A 15,020-nucleotide genomic window follows, 5' to 3' on the forward strand; every position below is an offset into this window, starting at 1 on the left:
AAGACCAAGCATTCATGATATGCACACTCTTAAGGCTATGAAATTGGGCTATTAGTAAAAAAAAGTAGAAAAGGGGGTGTTCACAATCAAATCAAATTAATTTTATTTATATAGCGCCAAATCACAACAAACAGTTGCCCCAAGGCGCTTTATATTGTAAGGCAAAAGCCATACAATAATTACGGAAAAACCCCAAAGGTCAAAACGACCCCCTGTGAGCAAGCACTTGGCGACAGTGGGAAGGAAAAACTCCCTTTTAACAGGAAGAAACCTCCAGCAGAACCAGGCTCAGGGAGAACCAGTCTTCTGCTGGGACTGGTTGGGGCTGAGGGAGAGAATCAGGAAAAAGACATTCTGTGGAGGGGAGCAGAGATCAATCACTAATGATTAAATGCAGAGTGGTGCATACAGAGCAAAAAGAGAAAGAAACACTCAGTGCATCATGGGAACCCCCCAGCAGTCTAAGTCTATAGCAGCATAACTAAGGGATGGTTCAGGGTCATCTGATCCAGCCCTAACTATAAGCTTTAGCAAAAAGGAAAGTTTTAAGCCTAATCTTAAAAGTAGAGAGGGTGTCTGTCTCCCTGATCTGAATTGGGAGCAGGTTCCACAGGAAAGGAGCCTGAAAGCTGAAGGCTCTGCCTCCCATTCTACTCTTACATACCCTAGGAACTACAAGTAAGCCTGCAATCTGACAGCGAAGCGCTCTATTGGGGTGATATGGTACTATGAGGTCCCTAAGATAAGATGGGACCTGATTATTCAAAATCTTATAAGTAGAAGAATTTTAAATTCTATTCTAGAATTAACAGGAAGCCAATGAAGAGAGGCCAATATGGGTGAAATATGCTCTCTCCTTCTAGTCCCCGTCAGTACTCTAGCTGCAGGATTTTGAATTAACTGAAGGCTTTTCAGGGAACTTTTAGGACAACCTGATAATAATGAATTACAATAGTCCAGCCTAGAGGAAATAAATGCATGAATTAGTTTTTCAGCATCACTCTGAGACAAGACCTTTCTAATTTTAGAGATAATGCGAAAATGCAAAAAAAAACAGTCCTACATATTTGCTTAATATGCGCATTGAAGGACATATCCTGATCAAAAATGACTCCAAGATTTCTCACAGTATTACTAGAGGTCAGGGTAATGCCATCCAGAGTAAGGCTCTGGTTAGACACCATGTTTCTAAGATTTGTGGGGCCAAGTACAGTAACTTCAGTTTTATCTGAGTTTAAAAGCAGGAAATTAGAGGTCATCCATGTCTTTATGTCTGTAAGACAATCCTGCAGTTTAGCTAATTGGTGTGTGTCCTCTGGCTTCATGGATAGATAAAGCTGGGTATCATCTGCGTAACATTGAAAATTTAAGCAATGCTGTCTAATAATACTGCCTAAGGGAAGCATGTATAAAGTGAATAAAATTGGTCATAGCACAGAACCTTGTGGAATTCCATAATTAACCTTAGTCTGTGAAGAATAATAATAGTAGTAGTAGAATAACAATAATAGTAGTGTGACATTCAGTCAGTGAGTTCGTCAATTTTGTGGAACAAACAGGTGTGAATCAGGTGTCCCCTATTTATGGATGAAACCAGCACCTGTTGAACATGCTTTTCTCTTTGAAAGCCTGAGGAAAATGGGATGTTCAAGACATTGTTCAGAAGAACAGCGTAGTTTGATTAAAAAGTTGACTGGAGAGGGGAAAACTTATACGCAGGTGCAAAAAATTATAGGCTGGTCATCTACAATGATCTCCAATGCTTTAAAAATTGACAAAAAAAAAAAACAGAGACCGTGGAAGAAAATGGAAAACAACCATCAAAATAGATAGAAGAATAACCAGAATGGCAAAGGCTCACCCATTGATCAGCTCCAGGATGACCAAAGACAGTCTGGAGTTACCTGTAACTGCTGTGACAGTTAGAAGACGCCTGTGTGAAGCTAATTTATTAGCAAGAATCCCCCGCAAAGTCCCTCTGTTAAATAAAAGACGTGCAGAAGAGATTACAATTTGCCAAAGAACACATCAACTGGCCTAAAGAGAAATGGAGGAATATTTTGTGGACTGATGAGAGTAAAATTGTTCTTTTTGGGTCCAAGGGCCGCAGACAGTTTGTGAGACGACTCCCAAACTCTGAATTCAAGCCACAGTTCACATTGAAGACAGTGAAGCATGGTGGTGCAAGCATCATGATATGGGCATGTTTCTCCTACTATGGTGTCAGGCCTATATATCACATACCAGGTATCATGGATCAGTCTGGATATGTCAAAATACTTGAAGAGGTCATGTTGCCTTATGCTGAAGAGGACATGCCCTTGAAATGGGTGTTTCAACAAGACAATGACCCCAAGCACACTAGTAAATGAGCCAAATCCTGGTTCCAAACCAACAAAATTAATGCCTCGCAGATGTGAAGAAATCATGAAAAACTGTGGTTATACAACTAAATACTAGTTTAGTGATTCACAGGATTGCTAAAAAAGCAGTTTGAACATAATAGTTTTGAGTTTGTAGCATCAACAGCAGATGCTACTATTATTGTGAACACCCCCTTTCTACTTTTTTACTAATAGCCCAATTTCATAGCCTTAAGAGTGTGCATATCATGAATGCTTGGTCTTGTTGGATTTGTGAGAATCTACTGATCTACTGGTACCTTGTTTCCCATGTAACAATAAGAAATATACTCAAAACCTGGATTAATCTTTTTTAGTCACATAGCACTACTATTATTCTGAACACTACTGTATGGAATAGACTCTAATCTTACCCTCCTTGCACTCCAGTTATGAGTTCGTGAAGTACATTCGTCAGTATGTGGACAACTCTCTGGGGACTATCGTGGAGAAGGAGACGAAGAACTTAATTCTAGGAAATGGACAGCAAGATGTTTGCTCAGGTCACGACACCCTGATTCATGCTGTCATCCAAACAGTCCAAGAATCCACAGAGTGAGTGTCCCTCTGGACAGGTCATGGTCTGTTTGCTCATCTTAAACTCTAACTCACTATTCTGTTCTTCTGAAAAATAAAGTCAAACATCTGAAATGATTCAGTTATCAGCCTGTCTGAAATCCTATTTTCATATCGGGCAGATCTAGATTCAGGTATGTGTGTGTGGGGCAGTGGGGGGCGATTTGGTTGGGTGTGCTGAATGAATACAGCCTTTTTCCTGCATTCTAAGGCAATGTGCATGCTAAATAGTGACTCTGCTAAGCTTTTAATTCTGCATGCAGCAGCATCCATCCATCAATCAGCTTTTGCATGTTCATAATTCTTTTTATTCACAGGTGTAATTGTGTTTTGTGTTACTGGCTTACTTTCCAAAATTTGCACAGGCAAATTAGTGCCTTTTATTTATATGACATGAGCAATAATAATGATTTTTGCTGTTAGATTAGAGTCAACCTTATTGTCATTGTGCAGACCACAGGTACAGGGTCAATGAAATGTAGCTGACCTCTAACCAGAAGTGCAAAAAAAACGTTAAATACCAGGTGCAGTTGAGTAATGTGTACAGTTATAACTGGTTTGTGCTACTTTCTCGTGATTAGCTGGATGGGCACTTTCACACCAAAGGTTGACTTCTAAAATTTCAACTTTGATGTGAAATATTGACTCAGCTATTTATTAGATTGAGTTGTTTTTTCCACAGATTGCATAAGAGGGTAGGAAGAGTCTTACACATCCAAAACCGCTTATCTTAATTGAGTGCAAAGTTATGTCTTTTTTTACACAGAATTTTATCACTTTTTAGAGTCTCATACAAATTTCAGCCGACTGGTCAGAGCATCCGTCTCCCATTCCGGAGATCGTGAGTTTGCATCTTGAGGAGAGCGAATGGGAGGGGGTCAAAAATCACGACACAATGCAGAGCAAGCAGCTGTACGAGCAGCTAGCTGCCATCACGCTGTCTTTCTTTACTCCGATTGGCAGTTAGCGTGTGCTTCCCAGCATCCCAAATGCAGATCGGGGGAAGCCCCCGTGTGATCTATTATGTTGCTACCAAATGTAATACATGGCATCTGATTGCTTGTATTTCTTCCCTTAAGGGGTCAAAATTCTAAATTGGTTCCAGACAATGCACATTTTAATCGTATTTGCAATATCATATTATGAATCTCTTATTTAAATGTTAAGGAATAAAAATATAGTTCAGGTTCAGGTAACTTATTTGTACCCGTAGGTAGATTTGGCTTGCAGCAAACAGAAAAAAGGCGTCCATGTTAGTCAACACAACAACAACAATAAAAAACACTAAAAATACTAACAAAGAACATACACAAAACAAGTTAACAAACACCACCAAGGACTCACAACCTTAAAACCACTAAAAGATGGTCAGCTTAAAACTAGTGTGCAAAGGGCAAATAAATAAGTATATAATATCTAAATATAACCATATGCAAACCTACTAAGATTTGTTCAGTTGCACAATTGCTGCTGGGACAAAACTACTCCTGTAGCGTTTTGTTCTACACCTTGGGACTCTAAACCTACAGCCACAAGGTAGAAGCTGAAATTCATTAGCCAGGGGGTGGGAGTCATCAACTGTAATGCAGTTGGTTATCCGCTGTAATTGTTTAGTGTACAGGGACTCTAAACTCAGCTGCGATTCACCAATCAACCGACTGGACCATTTAATGATCTGACTCAGTCTGTTCCTATCCTTCAATGTCAAACTGCCAAACCATGCCACCAAAGAAAAAGCTAAAACAGATTCAATAAAAGCACGATAAAATAGTGTTAACATGGTTCGGCCAATATGAAAATACGACAGTTTCCTGAGACAGAACAAGCGCTGATGTCCCTTCCTACACACCGCCTCACAGTTTGCCTCAAACTTCAGCGAATCATTAATAATAGTCCCAAGGTATTTATAAGTTTTCACAATTCCAACTGGTTGACCATTCATTGTTGCCAGGTGTGCTACCATTCTTCCTAAAATCAATGACCATATCTTTAGTTTTAGATATATTAATCTGAAGATATGAGTCCTCACACCATTTAACAAAATGGTCAACTACAGGACCGTGGCTACTCTCGTTATCCCGCAGCAGACTGATAATCACTGTATCATCTGCGTATTTTAAAATGAACCTGTTTTTAAAAGTGCTCTGACACATACTGGTATAGAGAATAAATAACAGAGGTGAGAGCACACACCCTTGTGGCGAGCCAGTAGAAGAACACACTGTGTTTGATAAAATCCCGTTCACTCTAACTTTCTGTGTTCTGTTTGTTAAAAAGTCTAAAATCCAACCCACGAGATTATTACTTAATTTAAAATGTTCTAAAAGCCTTTGGGTTAAAATACAGGGTTGAATTGTATTAAAAGCTGAAGAGAAGTCAACAAATAAAAGCCGGGCATGACACCCGCTGCCCTCCAAATGCCTGAGAAGCAGATTAAGCAAAGTGAGTGTGGCGTCCTCCACTCCTCTATTAGGCCTGTAAGCAAATTGTAACGGATCGAGTGCATGCATAGTATTTTTTAGCATTACCGACCGTACCAATTTCTCAAAGATCTTCATCAAAATTGATGTTAGAGCAACAGGCCTAAAATCATTCAAGGATGTAGGATTACTAGATTTAGGAACTGGGACCACAACAGCATCTTTCCACACTTTGGGGACATGCTGTGTTTCCAAGGACCAGTTAAAAATATAATAAAAAACTGGACTCAGCTCTTTTGCACAAGATTTAAGTAAATGGCCACAGATATTATCTGGACCATGACTCTTATTTACCTTTGTGCTAAGAAAAGCTTTTCTATATCCCATTGGTGAAGGGAGAAGTGTTGAGAGTCACGGAGCCTGAGACCAAGTTCCTGAGTTTCCTTACTAAAATCAGATATGTTAAAACGATTAAAAAAACAATTAAGAGCATTAGCTAGTTCAATATCTGAGTTGAAGCCATTTAAAGTAATATTTGTGCTGCTTTCCATATTTTGGACGCCTGCAATGGCCTTCATACTAGACCAAGCTGACCCAAGATTATGAGCAGCCATCCTCTTCTCCAACTCAGACTTATAGGTCTGTTTTGCTTTAAGAATCTCTATTTTAAGCTCTTTGGTAACTAAAAGAAGGTCCGAGTCTACTCCCTTTTTAAAGACCTTCTTTTTCTTTATATAAGATTTCACTGATTTAGTGACCCATGGTCTATTATTAGGATAAATTTTAACTTTCTTACAGGGAACAATCATGTCTCTACAAAAAGTGACATAAGAACATATAACATCAGTGAGTTCATCCAGGTTATCAGAGGACTGCTTAAACATGTCCCAGTCAGTACAGTCAAAACATTCCTGCAAACAAAGCTCAGAATCAGCAGTCCAAACTTTAACCTCCTTGGTTTGTACTTTTCCCCTCTTTAAAACAGTCTTGTAGGTGGTGCCAAAGAAAGTTTTTTATGACTTTAATCTTAAAAAATACCATAAGCCATAGAGCTTTAAGCCTCATCTTACGATGACTAAATAATTCATGTCTTGTAACCAGCAAAGTGTAGCTATAGCGCTCTGAAATCTGGCCCCAAAGTTTCAGTTAAAAACCTGTCCTCTCAAAGAACATGATGTTTTTCATAAAACTTAAAATGGATATTCATGAAGTGCTGTTTCCTAAAAAGGCACTTACCTGCCATCACACTTTTAATGTGTGTGGGGTGTGCTAAAAATCATCAAGTAGCTTCATGAATTCAGCTGTAAACATTAGAGCTGAAACAACTAATCTAGTTAATTGATTAAAATCGATTACTAAATAGTTGTCAACTAATTTAGTCATTGATTAGTTGCTAAATAACTTTGTTTTACCGCAAATGTTTAATTTCTTCCATATAATCAACCAAGCTTTGCGTTGAATCTTGAACCAATGAAGGAGTGCTTCGAGCTGCTGCTTCATTGGTTTCATTTGTTTTATTTCGCTTTATCTTAATTTTTCCCCACTAAAACCCTAAAGAGCATATGTCTGTGAGGAATATTTACCTTTTTATGTTAAACTGACCTGTTATGGTCTTCTGAAACAGTTGATAGATGTATTTTATGCTAATGCCGATGCTAACATGTTAGCATGTCTATGGCATTTTCAGTGTTAAAGTTTTAGAGAAAGAGTCATGAGTCACATGTATCATTGTGAAATGACCACATAGTTTACAAGTTATACAAAGAATGTTGCACATATAATGAGTCAGGCTACAGTTTTTGATTTAGGTTTTATGGTTAAGTGGTTATGCTAATTGCTCATTTGCAGCAACAAAAATACCTTTTTTTCACCATATATTTTATAACATTTATATGTTTCAATGTTGTTTTATTGCAACTCAGCACTTTGATAAAGCAATGTCATTTGAAATAATTATTTTTATTCTTTATTATAAACTGTTTTATTCTTTATTATTTTATATTTCAACAGCCAAGGGACATTTGACGATTTGTTGATTTTCAAGTATTTTAAGTTTTCAAATAATGTTCTGTGGTTAAGTAAAGTGATGGAAGGAGAGAAAAATTGTTTCCCTCACACATTTTTAAAAAATTCCCCGCTAATCCGATTAATCGATTAAATCAAATCAAATCAATTTTATTTATATAGCGCCAAATCACAACAAACAGTTGCCCCAAGGCGCTTTATATTGTAAGGCAAGGCCATACAATAATTATGGAAAAACCCCAACGGTCAAAACAACCCCCTGTGAGCAAGCACTTGGCAACAGTGGGAAGGAAAAACTCCCTTTTAACAGGAAGAAACCTCCAGCAGAACCAGGCTCAGGGAGGGGCAGTCTTCTGCTGGGACTGGTTGGGGCTGAGGGAGAGAACCAGGAAAAAGACATGCTGTGGAGGGGAGCAGAGATCAATCACTAATGATTAAATGCAGAGTGGTGCATACAGAGCAAAAAGAGAAAGAAACACTCAGTGCATCATGGGAACCCCCCAGCAGTCTAAGTCTATAGCAGCATAACTAAGGGATGGTTCAGGGTCACCTGATCCAGCCCTAAGTGTAAGCTTTAGCAAAAAGGAAAGTTTTAAGCCTAATCTTAAAAGTAGAGAGGGTGTCTGTCTCCCTGATCTGAATTGGGAGCTGGTTCCACAGGAGAGGAGCCTGAAAGCTGAAGGCTCTGCCTCCCATTCTACTCTTACAATTCAATCAATTAATCGTGTCGAAACCTCATCAGATTCATTGATGATCCAAATAATCGTTTGTTGCAGCCCTAGTAAACATCCAGTTTTGAATGCTTTCACTGAAATAATTCTATCATTCCAGTTTAAAACAGCAACAAAGGGTCAGCAGGTGTAAAGTCACTGGGTACAAACCAACCTGGGTACAAACCTTTGTCCTGGTTGTCTTTTATGGTGATTTTTATTTAGTCTCCTGTACAGCACTTTGGTTGTTTAAAGTGCTGAATAAATGAGGTTGGTTGCGTCATGTCGAAATAACTGCTGTGATTGGTGGAGACGAATGACATGGCTGGCATTCGCAGGACCGCAGTTTTTTTTTTTTTGTTTTTTTTTTTACCATTGGGAAATCCACCCTTTGTTCATTTGAGGATTACCATCAGTTTAGTTCCTTTCCTGGAGAGGACATTGATTTTTCAGATTACTGACTGTCCCATTCTAACGCCGTGTGGCCTCAGTCAAACTGGACATGACTGGTTTCAGAATGCTTATTTCAGCTGGACAATCACAAGGATAATTTGCCTCTTAGTTCTACGTGGTGGTTCAATAAAATGTCCCGAGTGGAGACGGCCCATTGTTCCCTGTGCTCAGGAGCGTTTTTACTGATCTACCCTGCTGTTTATTTCTGGGACAGCAGATCAATCAAATGTACACAAGAACTGAAGGCAGCAAACCCCTTGAAATATGATTGAAGTTAATTTTTCAAGACTTTTGAGTCAACCTTTGGTGTGAAAAGTGCCTGGATTACAATCTACATCTAGCTGTTCCGGGTTCTAGTGTTTCTGAGAACCTTCCGTAAATAAAATCTGGATAAATGAATTGCTTGCGGCTCATGAGTGTGTGACACGGTGCCACAGCTGAACATCGTCTGCCCCCCCTCCCCATTACTTGGGCCAGATTGAAGCCCTTTCCCGTCTTGTTTGTCCAACTGCACAAATCTACAGGATACCACAAGTTGTGAGCATCGTATTACAATTTCCTTAATAATACTTCCTTTCTGTATGACAGATATCAACAGATGAGTCAAGCCTTGAAAAATACAGTGATCATGGCGGTGGAGTCTTTTATCAATAAGTTTGAGGAGGACCACATGAGGAAGGAGGAGATGTACAGAGAGAAGAAACCCAGTCAGTCCAACCAGCACGTACGACACTGTTTCTGATAGTGACTCTCCTCCTTCAACCAGGTGAACAGAAATTTATTATTTCTTTTATTTAAAAAAAACACAATGTAGAATTTTTTTTTTTAATTCGGAACAGTTTCACTGATTTGGATGGCGTTTACCTTCACAGTGAAAAAATCCACTTCCATTTTAGTCCTTTGAACCTACGGTTCATTGGACTAAAGCAGTCATGATTTTCTGAAAAAAATGTTTATAAAATTTTCCTGAAATTTGGGTGCGTACAATCCTTGGTGGCCTGTCTGGTCATAGTAGTTGGACTTTCTGATTGAATCTCTTAGGTCCCCAAGAAGGAACAATAACAAAAAAAGAGAGGCCCTTTTTTACACTTTGGTTTAGTGTAGAAAATCTGTTCAATAACCTTTTCTCTAGTTTTATGTAAAGTTTCTTTTGGGGAATGATTGCAGACAAAGAAAATGCCATTGTTCTTGAATTATTCTAAGGGCCCCCCAAATGGGCAAAAATTACATTTTGCACACTTCTTAATTTATTGCTGAATAATGACTCAGTGATATTTCTATAATTCTGCATAGAGATTCCTTGAATCAGTGACTTTCATTGAGTTTAAATCTTTCTAGAGGCTCTCATGGTCCCTCAGAAGAGTAAAATACTGATTTTTTTTTTTTTTTTTTTTTTTTTCCCCAAAAAAATATTCATTGTATTTTTCTGAAATTTTATGTAGACATTCCTTGCATTTCTATCTGGCCATGGTAAAGAATAATACAAATTACTTAGTTAATTCCACGTTCTCCATATTCGATCAAAATGACTCTTTCTTTGTCCAAAACACATCAGGGTCTCTTGACATGATTTTTAAACTAATTTATTTGTAAAGCGCTAAATCACAACATAAGTCATCTCAACATGCCATACATGAGCCTCCATGTATTTTAGTGACAGGAAGAAACCAAAAGCAGACAAAATTCAGTGGGAAGACTATCTGCTATAGCCATACAAATAAAATCAGCAATATTACTAACAAAAATCAGCATAAATCATCTCAACATGCCATACATGAGCCTCTGTGTTTTTTAGTGACAGGAAGAAACCTCAAGCAGGCAAGGAAAACCATCTGCTATAACCATACAAACAAAATCAGCAACATTACTAACAAAAATCAACATAAGTCATCTCATCATGCCATACATGACCCCCTGTGTTTTTTAATGATAGGAAGAAACCTCAAGCAGACAAAATTAAGTAGGGTGACCATCTGCTATAACCATACAAACAAAATCAGTAAAATTACTAACAAAAATCAGCATTCTGTATGTCTCTGTAATGGATTGTATTGTAATCTACAGTATGTAATTGTTATGTAAATCATAATGTAGACCTTTGGTACCTATGTTTACAGACTTTCTGATGTAAACAACAAACCGTAACTATTCTGAAAACATTAAGAGTTCTAATGGTTATGTTATGTCTGGCCACTGATTAACATTTCTTATAATTTTTTTTTAATGTGTAAAACACTTTCCTCAGCCCTGTTCTCTATCGGTGAAGCATATGTTTACATTTGTGCCAAGGATTGTTGATGATTCACAGAATATGGTGGTTGTTTCTCAACTCCTCTTACTGTTGTTGAATTTGTCACAAGGGCATTTAGGGTGATTGAGAGTTGAGTAAAGCATTAACCCACAAAATTATCCCCATCGGATTGCCAGCAAACCATAAGAGCACTGAAGGAAGTTTGGTTTCTGGCTTGTTTTGAATCCAATGGTTGGCAATGTTTCATATCTTTTCCTTTCCAGACTTATGCTTTCATCAAACAAGAGCAACTGCAAGCTTTGGCTGAAAGCCTTGCCTCCAACAGACCTAAAGAGGTAAAATACAACCCTCATGCATATCCATGCACATTGCTGTTGTCTTGTGCACTTCCAAGGATGTCTTATAGTCAAGGGCTCGTATTCACGAAGCATCATAAGGGTAAAAGTAGCTCTTAAGGCACCTTGACAATTGCACAGAATTGATCCCCATGCTGCCGCGCAATTCATCATGCCAATGTGTCCCACTTTGTCCCGCTTGACGCCACGCTATATAAAATAATCATTTTGTAGCCGATGATGCATTTGCTTTCCGAAATTGGCTGATGAAACCATTCTCTCATCGCTCTTAGAGTCACAGAGAAATTATCTACAGCTGCAGGCTGTCTCGTGTGCATTGTGCAGTGGAGAACACATTTAGAATCTTGTAAGTAAGTCCCTTCGGCTGCTCCCTTGTTTTGCACTCGGGTTTACGCCGGATGCCCTTCCTGACGCAACTCCACATTACATGGAGAAATGTGGCAGGGGTGGGATTTGAACCCAGAACCTTCTGAACTGAAACCAAGCACATTAACAACTTGGCCACCACCCCTGCTCATTTAGACTCTTGTCTCAAATGTAATTATTTATAATATATATTATAATGGATTGGTAAAACAGTTACATTTTCATTCCGTCTTATGAGTTAGATAATGTATCTGTAAAGTTATGTTTATTACAGATGTAACATCTCATCATAATCATTCAGATGCCCTGCGCGTAGTGACATGCAGTGTTTTCAAATAGGTTGCGCAATGTTCACAACTAGTTCATGCAAGTGGCACGCAGTTAATGTAGGCCAGAAATTTCGAACATTTCTAAGTTTTCTTTGCACACTGGCACACAGCCAGTGAACACGCTTAGTTCACAGTTCACGCTCAGTTTCCAACACTTTATGACGAGTTTACACATTGGCATGCAAGATGCATGCCAATGTGTAAACGCCAGTGTGCGGATCAAATTCATGCAAGTGTCAAGGTGCCTTTAGTGATGTCATTCTAAAAAAAATGTTAGAATTCCTTGAATTCTACGAAATGTCTTACAACCCCAATTCCAATGAAGTTGGGACGTTGTGTGAAATGTAAATAAAAACAGAATACAATGATTTGCAAATCCTCTTCAACCTATGTTCAATTTAATACACCACAAAGACAAGATATTTAATGTTCAAACTGATAATCTTTATTGTTTTTGTGCAAATATTTACTCATTTTGAAATGTATGCCTGTAACATGTTTCAAAAAAGCTGGGACAGTGGTATGTTTACCGCTGTGTTACATCACCTTTCCTTCTAACAACACTCAATAAGCATTTGGGAACTGAGGACGCTAATTGTGATTGTGATGATTGGGTATAAAAGGAGCATCCCCAAAAGTCTCAGCCGTTCACAAGCAAAGATGGGGCGAGGATCACCACTTTGTGAACAACTGTGTGAAAAAATAGTCCAACAGTTTAAGAAAAATGTTTCTCAACATTCAATTGCAAGGAATTTAGGGATTCCATCATCTACAGTCCATAATATAATCAGACTATTCAGACAATCTGGAGAACTTTCTACACGTAAGCGGCAAGGCCGAAAACCAACATTGAATGCCCGTGACCTTCGATCGCTCAGGCGGCACTGCATTAAAAACAGACATTGTGTAAAGGATCTTACCGCGTGGGCTCAGGAACACTTCAGAAAACCACTGTCAGTTAACACAGTTCGTCGCTACATCTACAAGTGCAAGTTAAAACTCTACCATGCAAAGTGAAAGCCATACATCAACAACATCCAGAAACACCACCGCCTTCTCTGGGCCCGAGGTCATTTGAAATGGACAGATTTTCTTAGTGAGTGTTTTCTTTGGTGAGTGTATATTGACATGACGTTTGTATACTTCCACGAAGGCTGCCAGTATTATAAGTTGAAACAATCCTGTCTGTGTGACTGGTGTGATCGACGCTGATGTCCAGGTGAGATAACAACACTGTGTGCAGGTACGTCTGGAGGCCCTGCAGGTCCTGTGCTCTGCTCCTCCATCTGATGTACTCAGTTGTGAAAGCTGGACCACCCTGCGCCGGAACCTTTGTGCAGTTCTGACTGAGTCTGATCCCAATCTTAGTGTGAGTCCTGTGAACATCCATTCAGTTTCTATAGTGAATTCCTGCACCTTTAATGTGATGTGCAAGTATGGGGTACTGGAACCACTGCAACACAGTCTAGTCTCTATATGACCAAAGCAGGACCTCTATCTGCACTACATCAGACTAGGGTCCATTTATTCAGAAAGTAGTGTCAACTCAGAACATGGCACCATTTTGGGTCCAATTGTGCTGAACTACTGAACAAACATTTTTTTTTTTTATCAGTTAACCACATACAGCAACACATCCAGGTACAGGTACTATCAAAATAAATGATAAAAATAGTTAAGCTATCAAATTTACATGAATTTGCTATTTATGATGATTTATTTAATTAATTTAAAGCCTGATTTATGCTTCTGCAGCTCTGTAATTCCGTGTCATGCAATGATGTGCATGACAGTTTTAAAGCTCTCCGTCACTGAATTATGCTTTATTCTGGACTAATTTGACCTTCAACAAGCTTTTCTTTCTACATTATCACCTCCAATTCAAAGGTAAGAGGTACAGTTTCTTCTTTTTCTGACTCCGTGCTGTAAATTTGTGGACTTTTGCACTGCAAAAACTATATACTATATACAGTGTTTATTACATTGGAAACCATACAATAAAACATCCGGTTTATATGATGACAGTTTAGGTGAGTTTTACTGTTCGTGGGACTAAACACTAAATTTACCTCTTTGACAATGAAGTCGCTTCCATCCCACACGGCTGATTTTATTTTTCCAAATTTTTCTTCTGTTCGGATCTGAAGGGAATCTGTACATCTTGAAGCCCTAGTTGTTTATTTCTGCATCCAAATGCACAACAACAACCCAGCATTTTCAGCGAGTAAATAAATAAAATAGCTGTATTTACATGCAGATAGATTAACAGCGAACGCTATTTTGGCCCCAAGATGGCAACAGGAGTCACGTGACTGTTTTTTTTTTTTTTTTTTTTTTTTTTCAGCTCGCCATGTCGTTACTCTGTGTATAAAGGAACTCAACATCAGACCTGTTGCCAGTGGTTTTGGACTCTACAAGGGCTGTCCCTTGTCATCAAACTTGTGCGTGATGTTCACTGACAGGATATCAAGGGGTGATCATGTTGGCTTCATCAGGCAGTGACCTCCAATGTGCACAGAGCAGGTTTGAGGCAGAATGTCAAGCAACTGGGATGAGAATCAGCATGTCAAAATCTGAGACGTTGGTCATCTGTCTGAAAAGGGTGGATTGTCCCATCTGGGTCAGGAGAAAATTCCTGCCTCAAGTGGAGGGGTTCAAATATCTCGGGGTCTTGTTCACAAGTTGGGTAAAATGGAGGATGAGATCAGTAGACAGATTGGGTGGCATCTGTTTTACGGATGCTGTACTGGACCATCACGGTGAAGAAAGAGCTGAGCTAGAAGGCGAGGCTCTCAGTTTACCACTTGATTTACACTCCTATCCTCACCTATGGTCATGAACTTTGGGGAATGACCAAAGAATAAGGTGGTGGATGCAGTGACGAAAATGAAATTCCACTGTTGGGGAAGGGTGAGAAGCTCAAAAATCCAGGAGGAACTCAGAGTTGTTGTTTCTTTGTATGAAAAAGAGGCAGTTGAGGTGGTTTGGGCATCTGGTGAGAATGCCCCCAGATCCTCTCCCTTGGGAGGTCTTCCAGGCATGTCCAGCTGTGAGGAGGCCCTATAAGCCGTGAGGGCCTCCTCACAGGAGGACAGACTGGAAGAGATTGTATTTCCCAGCTTGCATGGGAAT

At 39.1% G+C, this 15,020-nt stretch overlaps 1 protein-coding gene across 1 annotated transcript in view; it reads left to right on the plus strand.

The window, feature by feature from the left end:
- The window catches only part of tbc1d32 (TBC1 domain family, member 32), a 344,636-nt gene that overhangs the window by 4,000 nt on the left and 325,616 nt on the right, over positions 1-15,020 (plus strand). Inside the window, 4 exon segments of the mRNA XM_034162816.1 lie at positions 2,793-2,957; positions 9,175-9,352; positions 11,101-11,172; positions 13,132-13,257. Of these exon segments, the coding sequence (XP_034018707.1) occupies positions 2,793-2,957; positions 9,175-9,352; positions 11,101-11,172; positions 13,132-13,257 (541 nt within the window).

The sequence above is a fragment of the Thalassophryne amazonica genome, chromosome 21 (genome assembly GCF_902500255.1).
Source record: "Thalassophryne amazonica chromosome 21, fThaAma1.1, whole genome shotgun sequence".
Taxonomy (NCBI): Eukaryota; Metazoa; Chordata; class Actinopteri; order Batrachoidiformes; family Batrachoididae; genus Thalassophryne; species Thalassophryne amazonica.